This window comes from Nicotiana tomentosiformis, chromosome 11 (genome assembly GCF_000390325.3).
Source record: "Nicotiana tomentosiformis chromosome 11, ASM39032v3, whole genome shotgun sequence".
Lineage (NCBI taxonomy): Eukaryota > Viridiplantae > Streptophyta > Magnoliopsida > Solanales > Solanaceae > Nicotiana > Nicotiana tomentosiformis.
In genome coordinates this window covers 20,852,580-20,864,360 of record NC_090822.1, presented here as the reverse complement: position 1 = coordinate 20,864,360, position 11,781 = coordinate 20,852,580, and the positions used below count along the sequence as shown (strand labels likewise).

General features: G+C 39.8%; 1 protein-coding gene across 1 annotated transcript; it reads left to right on the top strand.

Moving 5' to 3' along the window:
• The first annotated feature begins 1,378 nt into the window (after positions 1–1,378).
• Positions 1,379–2,261, top strand: LOC138901118 (uncharacterized). Its single transcript, XM_070188854.1, has 2 exons — positions 1,379–1,498; positions 1,896–2,261. Exons 1-2 carry the CDS (start codon positions 1,379–1,381, stop codon positions 2,259–2,261), a joined length of 486 nt encoding a protein of 161 aa, XP_070044955.1.
• The last annotated feature ends 9,520 nt before the right edge of the window (positions 2,262–11,781 follow it).

Below are 11,781 nucleotides of genomic sequence, written 5' to 3'. Positions count from 1 at the left end.
ACTCGAAAACTTATTAAAAGAGGAATAATATGTCTAATTCACTAGTTGGCTTGCCTAGCGGTGATGTTGGGTGCCATCACGATCTATAGGTGAAATTAAGTCGTGACAATATGGTATCAGAGCACTAGATTCACGTAGGTCTCACAAGTTATGAGCAGGCCTAATAGAGTCTTGCGGATCGGTACGGAGACGTCTGTACTTATCTTCGAGAGGCTATAGGGTGTTAGGAAATTACCTTTCTGCATCTCCTATCGTGCAGTTGATGTAGTACTAAGTATCTTTATCTTATTCACTCACAGATGGTGAGAACGCGCTATACGGAGGTTCCAGACCAGGGAAGAGCTGCTCCCCATGTTGCTAGAGGCCCAGGTAGAGGCCGGGTGAGGAATCTAACCCGTGGTAAGGGACGAGGATGTCCCACAATTGCTTTAGCTATGCCACCAGTGGATCCAGTAGAGGATCTTATTATTGAGAAGCAGGGCGAGGTGCTTGTGGCAGAGCCAGCTCCGGTGGATTTCATAACCGCTCCGGGATTTCAGGAGGTCATGGGCCATATGCTGCGGTTCGTGGATACTATGACTCAGGCCGGTTTATTTCCGACAGACCTAGCCACATCTCAGGCGGGAGGGGGAGCACAAACCCCTACCGCACAGGCCCGTGGGAATGCATCTGTTATATATCAGACCCAGCGTGCACTACCCGTGGGTAGAGCTCAGCCAGTTGCGGTAGCTACATCGGAGCCTATACCGGCTGCGGCCGGTGATCCACACAGGCTATTGGATAGATGGACTAGGCTTCATCCTCCTACTTTCGGAGGTGAGCAACATGAGGACCCCCAGGATTTCATTGATCGGTGCAGGGACAAACTGCACAACATGAGGATACTAGAGTCCCACGGGGTGGATTTCATTGCTTTTCAGCTGGAGGGTAGGGCCCGTAGGTGGTGGTAGTCACATCTTCTCGGCAGACCAGCAGGTTCTCCTCCCATGACTTGGGAACAGTTCACACGCCTCTTCTTGGATAGATACATTCCACCCTCTTATAGGGAAGAGTTGCGGTTATAGTTCGAGTAGCTCCAACATGGTTAGATGACAGTGACCGACTATGAGGCGAGGTTCTCTGAGTTGTCTCACTATGCACTTATGATACTACCTACTGATGCAGAGAGAATGCAGAGGTTTGTTGCTGAATTACACTCTGGTATTCAGGCTACCATGGTTCGAGAGGTGGAGATGGGACTTATTACAGGCTAGTTGTGGAGATAGCTTGGAGGATCAAGGGTGTCCGTCAGCAGAGCCTAGAGGAGGCGGTGAGGGCCAAGCGGTTTTGATATTCGGGAGAGTTCAGTGGTGCCCCGGCTGGGGTCACAGGTCAGTTCATGAGGGGTCAGTCCAGCACCGCCACCTCCTCAGGGTTCTACAATGCGACCTTATTCAGTGCTATTCCAGAGAGTTCTTACCGCCCACCAGCTATTCAGGTCATCAGGGCCAGACTTCAGGTTAGTAGTCCACTGTACCGAGGGGTTGTTTCTAGTGCGGGGATTTCAGTTATGTACGGAGATTTTGCCCCAGGCATCGGGGCAAGGCAGTGCAACAGGGTCAGCAGCCTATGATTACAGCACCAGTTGTTCCACCAGTCGTCTAGCCGCCTAGAGGCGGAGGGCAGGTGGGTAAGGGCCGTCCTAGAGGTAGAGGTCAGCTAGGTGGAGGCCAGTCAGGTGGCGCTCCAGCTAGGTTCTTTGCTTTTCTGACCAGACCAGATGCAATGGCCTCAGATGCCGTGATCACATATATTATTTCTGTCTGCGGTAGAGATGCCTCAGTATTATTTGATCCAGGGTCTACGTATTCATATGTGTCATCTCTGTTTGTTCATTTCTTGGTGTTTCTCGTGAGTTGTTGGGTACTCCTGTTTATGTGTCCACTCCTGTGGGCGATTCTGTTGTTGTGGATCTGATCTACCGGTTTTGCATTGTTACATTCTGTGGTTACGAAACTAGAGCAGATCTTCTGCTGCTTGAGATGACCGACTTTGAGATCATCCCGGTCATGGATTGGCTATCTCCATATCATGCCATCCTAGATTGTCATGCCAAGACTGTTACCTTGGCGTTGCAAGAGTTGCTTAGATTGGAGTGGAAATGTTCGTCTGTCGGTGCATCTAGTCGGGTTATTTCCTTTATGAAGGCTCGACACATGGTCGAGAAGGGTTGTTTGGCTTATTTGGCCTATGTTCGGGACACTAGTCCGAGAGTTCTTTGATGTGTTTTCTTCTGATCTTCCAGGCATACCACCAGACCGTGATATTAATTTATGTATTGACTTGGCTCTAGGTACCCAGCCTATATCTATCCCACCGTTCTGTATGGTTCCAAAAGAGTTGAAGCAACAACTTGAGGAGTTGTTAGCAAAAGGGTTCGCCAGGCCGAGTGTGTCGCCTTGGGGCGTACCAGTATTATTTGTGAAGAAGAAGGATGGGACTATGCGGATGTGTATTAATTATCGCCAATTGAACAAAGTTACTATTAAGAACAAGTACCCATTTCCGCATATTGATGATTTGTTTGACTAGTTGCAGGGTGCCAGAGTGTTCTCAAAAATCGACTTGAGATCGGGTTGCCATCAGTTGAAGATTCGGGATTCGGATGTTCTAAAGACTGCTTTTCGGACTAGATATGTCCATTATGAGTTTCTCGTAATGTCCTTCGGATTGACTAACGCCTCGACGACGTTTATGGATTTGATGAACATGGTGTTTAGGCCACATATTGATTCGTTTGTCATTGTCTTCATCGATGACATTTTGATCTACTCACGTAGTAAGGAGGAGCACGAGCACCATTTGAGAGTGGTGCTTCAGACCTTGCGGGAAAAAAAGTTATATGCTAAGTTCTCCAAGTGTGAGTTTTGGCTAGATTCGGTGGCATTCTTGGGACATATCGTATCGGGTAAGGGTATTAAGGTTGATCCCAGAAAGATCGAGGCAGTTCAAAATTGGCATATCCCACTTCGGCGACCGAGATCAGGAGTTTCCTGGGGTTAGCAGGTTATTATCATCGATTTGTGGAGGGTTTTTCATCTATTGCAGCACCTTTGACTAGATTGACACAAAAGGGTGATTGTGAGGTGAGCTTTCAGAAGCTCAAGACCGCATTGACGATAGCCTAGTGTCCGCAAGTGCGACCAGCTGGGCGCAGGTGTGAAAATGGGCAGCCTGGCCTTGGTCCGCACCCGCATGATTTTGTCCGCAGAAGTGGAACCGTAGGTGCGCCTGTTTCCTCGCAGGTGCGAAAGCCTACTGGGCAGAATGTGTTAAAATGGAGCTCAGCCATTTTTGAGCCCATTTTCTGCATCCTTGGGCGATTTTTGGAGCTTCTTGAGAGGGGTATTCATCCAGCAACTTGGAGGTAAGTTAATTCTACCTATTGTGAGTTAAATACATAGATTATGGGTAGATTATAACATGTAAATTGTGAAAATCAAGGGTTTAGATGAAAAATCTAGGTTTTTAATAAAAATGAGATTTTAACCACGAAAATGGTTATGGAATGAGATAAAATTGTATACTTGAGTTCTTAAGGTTATGGATGACGATTTTCTCCGAACACTTTCCGGAATCCGGGCATGTGGGCCCGGGGTGAATTTTAGGAATTTTACCAAATTGGGTTGGGTAATTACTCTAATAGATAAATTATGAATTTTTGAGTATGTATTTATTAAATTATATAACATTTGGCTAGTTTCGGATTTTTTGGCACCAAATTGAGGCTTTAACGTGAAATTGTGATCGGAAAGTGAGCTTTGAGACGAGGTAAGTCTCTTGTCTAACCTTGTAAGAGGAAATTTACCCCATAGGTGATTTAAATAATTATTTGCTTCTAATTGTGGGGGCTACGTACGTACGAGGTGACGAGAGTCCGTGTGTAGCTCCTATTATACTTATGTCCGGGTAGTTTTAGGACCTAATTCATAAATTATTTGGAAATGTTTGCACCATACTTGTAACTTAAAATTCCTAAATTATATTAGGACTTGTTAGAGAAATTGTGGAAGATCGCTAACAAAATTCGTACTATTTTCATATAAAACCCAAAAAAATATTTAAGTCAAATATTTATAAAGTATCATTCTCTTCTTGTGGAGCGGGCCGAATGCCTCGACAGTAGATAGATGCATCTATGGTTCGTGCCGCTCAACCCTCGACAGTGTAGACATTATTCTGGATTGGACCGTACAACCACAATATAAATCGTGCTTAATAATAATAATTAATCGGTACTTTAATATTTTTATTGCAGCTTGTGAAGATAAATGACTTATTAGAAATTATTAAATTGTGAAAGAATTATTTGTTCCTGCTTGCTAAGGAAACTATTATTATTCACATAACCCGTGTTTATTTAAATATCTCTATCTTAATATTATTGACCCATAGTAAGTGTTGAAGTCGACCTCTCGTCATTACTTCTTCGAGATTAGACTTGATACTTATTGGGTACGTGTTGATTTACGTACTCATGCTACACTTGTTGTACTTTTTTTGCAGGATCTAAGACATGTGCATCATGCGGTCCTTCCGGCCCATATCCCAGATATCTCGAGGCCTAGTGGTGAGTTATTTCCTGAGCCGTTCTGCAGCCCCTAGAGTCCCTCTTTTGTAATTTTATTCTGTATATTTTATGTTCAGACGGTAGCTGGAATTTTGTATAATCTACTAGATGCTCATACACTTATGACACCAGGTCTTGGCACACACACTAGTAGAATTATGGTTTTGAAATATTACTTGGTTTTATTTATTTAAACTTTTTATTTTCTTAAATCTTGCAAATAAGGAAAGTTTAATTACTCAGCAACTTATTAAAAGAGGAATAATATGTCTAATTCACTAGTTGGCTTGCCTAGCAGTGATGTTGGGCGCCATAACGACCTATAGGTGAAATTGGGTCGTGACACCTATCTCTAGTTCAAACTCTTTATTTAGGCTAGACAAAACCTTAACTAGCCCAATTTTCTTGTTAGCCAAGTTTTCCTAGACTAGGTCCTTCTTTCTCAAGTAAGAACCGAGTCAAAAAGGCATGAATCAATGTTTGTAACTATTAATTATAGAAATAATACATGAACAAGGCTAAATAACAAACACCCAATCATAAACAAACTTTAGATTAATTACCCATAAGGTTTACAGTAGGGTTGGGTCACAACCCTAGAAAATATCTAGCTACTCATAATAGAAATGGAAACAAATAAAGAAGAAACACTAATTAAAGCCATAATACAAAATTAAAATGATATACTAATGTATTTTTAACCCAAACTGGTCATCAATTCCCAAAAGTGGTATACTACAACGACTACAGCTAAAAAAACTCTAAACTTGCCATAAAAAAGAGTTTTCCGTCTATTTATAGCGGCCCAAAATTTACTAACAAATATGCCCTTTGGGAGGTTTTGCGGCTGCACAATTCCTTATGTGGTCTGCCGTTTACTCGATTCTGCAGGTTGAGGAATTTTGCAACCACACAACTGGGTCTGCGGCTGCACTTTAGCTTCTGTGGCCGCACTTTTCCTTCTGTGGCTGCACTTTTGGCAAGGCTTCACTCTTGGTCGTTTTGCACACTCTCTCAAGTCGTGCCACAATGTTAAATCACGTGCTTCTTGGGAGGCAACCCATGTTTCTTTTTCTTTTTTCTTCTTCTTTTGTAGTTAGGTGTTATTTTTGTGCTAACTTGATTTGAAGTGTGCCATATGGATGAGTGTGCCTTACAGGAATGATGGACAGAAATCAGGCTAAGTGTGCAAAATTGTGCGGAAAACAGATGAATTGTACGGACCGCACATTTACAGTTGTTGCAACAAAAGCAGTCTGCGGCCGCACAATTATCTTGCTGATCGCAAAAATGGAAGGTGAAAAATGCCAACTCTCTGAAGTTAGTCTGTCAGAAAAATGGCCGATCTGCGACCACAACAGGAAATCTGCGGTCGCAACAAGGGATCTACGGTCGCATGCAAAATTCTACGGACCGCAGACAAAATGATGATGAACGCTCACCATGTAACAGAGTGCGGTCCGCAATTGAAATTATGTGGCCGCACTCGCTCTTCTCTCCCTTAAGAACTTTAAACATATAAATAGAGGGCTAGGGTTACTGTTACTATTTTCCCTCTGGGAGCAAAAAATCACGGTAATCTTTTGAAGTTTCTTTCTGAGTCTACCTGTGCATTCATACAACATCTTTGATCAATCACTCATCACACTCATTCATTTGGTATGCTTAATAATTTGTTAATCTCTTTCTTTTAATTTATAACTTTTTAATTACTTTAGGCCATTTGTCAGTAGAACTCAACTGTACAACCATGTGGGGGTAAATCTGTGGTGGGTTATCTAATACTTGTTTCTTGGAGACTAGGCAAACGTATTTTCATGCTTTTATGTTGTTGCCATGTCAAAACTTGCAAAATATTTTTTTTGCAAAACCTAGTTAGTCATATTGGCCTCTTCGTAATTGTTTGAATTTTGCGGCCGCAAAACATTTGTGCGGTCCGCAGAAGTTGAGTTTAGGGAAACTTTAGTAACGAATAGGTCTGCGGCCGCAAGAAAAATTGTGCGGACTGCAAAAATCCCATCGCGGCCGCAAAACTGCCTTTGTCCTATTATCAGAGAGTTTACAAATTTGTGACTCACATGTGCGGCCGCAAGACAAATTGTGTGGACCGTAAAAATCATGCTGTGGCCGCACATCAACCAATTCTCTGTCATCAGAGAGTTGTCATAGTTTTGGTTTATAAGTTGCGGCCGCAATGAAAAATATACGGACCGCACTTCACATCTGCAGCTGCAAGAGAGAATTGTATGGTCCGTAAGTCCCAATCTTCGGCCGCAAGGGAAAATGTGCGGACCGCATATCCTTATCCTGCAAGCATGTTTCAACTGTGTTCCTCACTGTGTCTTCTGGTATGTCCTTACATGTCCCATTGTATGTCTGAACTTGAATTGCAACTAATAATCGCCTTTGCTTGGTACAAAAAATGGTTCGATCTAGAGGCAGAGGCGACACTTCGAAAGGAAGGGGTGGACCTTCCAGGGGTCGAGGCAAGAGTGCTTTACCCCTAGGCCTACAAAAGACAATAACAAAGAAACCTACAACCGGCAGAGATAGAGGTGCAGACCTTTCCGAGACCAACTCTTTTATCCCATCTAGAAAAGCATCAGAGGGCAACTCAGCCTTTATACAAGAGCAGCCGGTTGTTCAGTCAAGGCCGCCAGGGAGATATCAACTCAGGGACAAGTCGTCCACATCTCATAGCACTTCCGAGGGCTTGGAAAGTGCTAGTTAGGCTTCTGAGCTATCTACTACACCTGCCCCTGAGGCACCAGAGATATCAGTTCAGGATATCCCCGATGATGGCAGAGGGTGACCAGTTTGTCAGCTTGGCTCCTTTTTGAATTCTTGTCAGTGCGGCCATGTTTTGCGACCGTAAAAATTGTGTGCGGTCCGCACGTTGCTTCAATCATCATCTGAGCTTCAACACCAGATCTGGGCTGCATAGATAATTCTGCGGTCCGCGCTTTCTTCTGCGGACCGCACTTTTGGCATGTTGCGCTCATTCTTGTCTTACGAGCCGGAACACTCCTTTTTGAGTTTGATTTCTTCATTAGAGTCCAATTCTCTAATATTCCTGCAATTTGTACAATTTTATTAGTTTTGGGAACAGAAATTAATACTTTTGGATTAAAACTAAAGTAAGAAGGTAAGTGGTTAAAATTCACACTTATCACCCATTCTTGACCCCCAAACCCTGACCTGACCCTTGAACCCTGCCGCCGCCCCACTTTTAACCTTTGTTTTTACCCATTTTGTCTCCCATAGTATTTATCAAGATTATATATTTTTCATAGGATATGTTTTGCTAACTAACTAAACAATAAAAGATAAGTAAGAAAATGATTTATTTTCCAAAAAAAAAAAATAGAGAATTCTTTTCATAAAAAATATTTTCCTTCGTACCAAACAAACCTGCAATGTGTCTAGATTTTCTTGTAGAAGCACTATCATTAATTTAACTCTTCTTTCGTATAAAAAAAAATATGATATTTAATAAAGACGTAAATTGTAATTTGCTGCCAAATATTTGAACAAATATTATCTAAATGAAGGTGTATTAGATTAAGTAAAGTTTTTATGCTATGGTTATGGAGGCATAAGCTAATGTTTGATTGTTATAGATATTAATTATTCATAGAAAGAAGCATTCACAATGTTTGATAAATTATTGCTAAGATAAACACGCTAAATGACGGAAATAAAAGACATAAAATAAAGAAAAAGTAATTAAAAATTTTTATTTAATGGGGCGTTCCCCAGCTTTATTAGATACTAGTCTTATATTACGCGCTTTGCGCATGTATCTATATTAATATAATATAAACATTTACAACAATATTTTTGAATAATGTATTTGAGTTATAAAATAAATTATATTATAAATATAAATTTTAAAAAATGATAGAATATTGATCCCAATTAGCTAGATTGTCTCATGTGAAATTTATTTATGTAGGGTAAAAATATCGATCGATACTTCATGAAGGGCGCCCTTTTAGAATACGAGCTTTGCATGTTTACCCATATCTGGCATTCAATTCTTGTGTCATTTTGAAAGTATTTGGTAGATTTGATGTTGAGCTAGAGAGTATCATAATTATGAAAATTGACTTAGTTTATATCTAATTATAGTATTTAGTAAAATGTGTATTTACATTTTAGTACTTATTCCTAATGTAACTATTTTTTTAATAAAGCTTACGGAACTAAATTATGTGTCTATGGGAACTTGTGTACCTTTCTAACCACTCAAATTGATTCTTATGATTCCCATCCTTCTTATTCACGTTGGACCGAGTGGAACTTGCAGTAGGATTGGAAGTTTGGAACTCTTCGTCGCATGTCCAAATGCAATTTGGTGAATACGGAATACTTACTTGAAAATTAGTTGATTTATATAAGGTAAAAATATTTATTAATTTTAGAGTCCTAAATATTAGGGCTTCATACATAGTTCAAATAAGGAATAATTTAATGAGCAAAATTTTAGTTGATTTTAATGTACTAAATATTAGAAAAGTAATTAAATTGACTATTATATCTAGTGTAAACTCTATTATTAAGGGATAAAAAAGGCGAACAACATTTCGCTAAGAGCCTTCGTGCTTTTAATATGGTATAGATAATGTGTGTCATTGAGCTATGAGTTCAATTTTCCACTATGCCTCATCCTAATTGATGTCGGCGCCATTGAGCCAACTAAGAGCACGTTTGGATGAGTTTATTTTAATTGACTTTAAAGTCAAAATAGCTTTTAAGCCACAAGTTAGGAAATTTAGCTTTTAACTATTGACTTGTTTTTGTCATTTAGCTTAAAAACAAGTGCTTAAAAGTACTTTTTTACTTTATCCAAACACTACAAAATGACTTAAAAATGATTTTTGCGTAAAAATACTTTAATAAGCCAATCCAAACAGGCTCTAAACTTGCTCTGATATAGTGCATGTTCGCTTCTGTTCGGGCTCACTCAACATAAAAGCTAACTCTTTTGTCCTGCTTTAGATTGTGCTCATACTTCGTGAAATATTTCATGCATGTTTGTTGCTAGGAACAGCAAGATCAAGTTGGTAAAGGTTAATGCTTCATCTCTATTTTTATGGTCGATAATCATAAAAGTCCTTTTACCACTCTATATAATAGGCTATTATATTTGTATAAATTGCAGTAAAAGATAAATTCAGGATAGAATGAACTAAGTACTCCCTCCGTTCACTTTTACTTGTTTATTATACTAAAAATACATTTTCACTTTTACTTGTCCACTATACTAAATCAAGAGAAAGACAATCTTTTTATCTTATTTTACCCTTATCATTATCTCGACTTGCTCTAATTTAATCCACTAGTAGGCCTTTTCCTCAATTATACAACTCCGAATGGCTCGAATCTAACCAAAATAATTCGATACAGTCACAAAAAATTATAGGAATAAATTTCATAATAAAATACTATATTTTTCAATAAAAATTCGAAATTAACTCAAAAATCGTTTGTGGGGCCCACGTCTCAGAATCCGGCAAAAATTACGAAATATGAACGCCCATTCAACCACGAGTCTACCCATACCAAAATTACTAAATTCCGATAACAATTCAGCCCTCAAATCCTCAAATTTATCCAAGAGAGTTTTCAAACTTTTCCAATTTAATTCACCAATCAAATGATAAAAACAGTGATGGATTCGGGTAATTTAACCAATATTGAGTTAAGAACACTTACCCCGTTGTTTTCTCTGAAAATCTTCCAAATATTGCCTCAATCCGAGCTCTAAATCGGTAAAAATAGAAAATGGGACGAAGTGATTTCTCCTCCAAGTGATTTCTTCTACGCGATCGCGTAGCACAAATTTTTATTGTCCAAAAATAACCTTACGTGATCGCGGAAAATCCCATGCGATCGCGAAGCACTGACTCCGCAAAACTACGCAATCGCGAAGCATTAAGCGCGTGGCCCAGCTCCTCCCTCCGTTCCTATTCGCGAACGCGGCCTTAGCCACGCGTTCGCATAGCACAACTCACCCAACCTACGCGATCGCGGACGCTCCCATGCGATCACATAGAACAAATTTTCAGCTGCCCAATTAAGCCTACTCGATCGCGAACCTTCTCACGCGATCGCGTAGAAGGAGACCAGACACCAGATTTCAGCAAACTCCAAATCCAAAAATTAATCTGTTAGCCGTCCGAAACTTACCCGAGTCCCTCTGAACCTCAATGAAAAATACCAACAAGTCCTAAAACATCATACGAACTTAGTCGAAACCTGAAATCACATCAAACAACGCTAAAACCACGAATCATACTCCAATTCTAGCTTAATGAAACTTAAAATTTCCAACTTCTACATTCGATGCCGAAACCTATCAAATCAAGTCCGATTGACCTCAAATTTTGCACACAAGTCATAAATGACATAACAGAACTTTGAAAATTTTCAGAACTGGATTCCGACTCCGATATCAAAAAGACAACTCTCTGGTTAAACTTTCACCTATTTTAGTCATTTCAAACCTAATTTAACTACGGAATTCCAAATAAAATTCCGAACACGCTCCTAAGTCCAAAATCACCATACGGAGCTGTTGGAATCATCAAAATTCTATTCCGGGGTTGTTTTCTAATAATATTGACTGAAGTCAAACTTAGCATTTTAAGGCCAACTTAAGGAACCAAGTGTTCAGATTTCAACCCGGACACTTCCAAATCCCTAACCAACCATCTTCGCGAGTCATAAATTAATAAAAGCACATACAAGGAGTTTTATTTAGGGGAACATGGTTCTAAAAGTCAAAATGACCGGTTGGGTCATTACATAAGAAATCCACTAAATATTTATAAATATTTAACCGTGAACCCAGTTATTATTATATATTAATTTGAGATTACGGTAGAAACTAATAAACTTCAAATCCTGAATCCGCCTCTGACATGATAGTGTAAGAAAAACTTACACAATGTTAGTGCTTAGAACTTGAACTCAATTGAAATTACTTCACATTCAATTGAGTTCTCTTTTTTCCTTTTATTTACTAATTCTGCAGCATCCTGTTGACAATTATTTGTTGATTAAACTCTCAAATATGTTAAAGTCCCTTGGTGTTCTCAAACCTGCTGCAACGTAACTGGAAATTTTGACACATTTTCATGCAAATTGAGGTTACTTCAGCCAAAAGA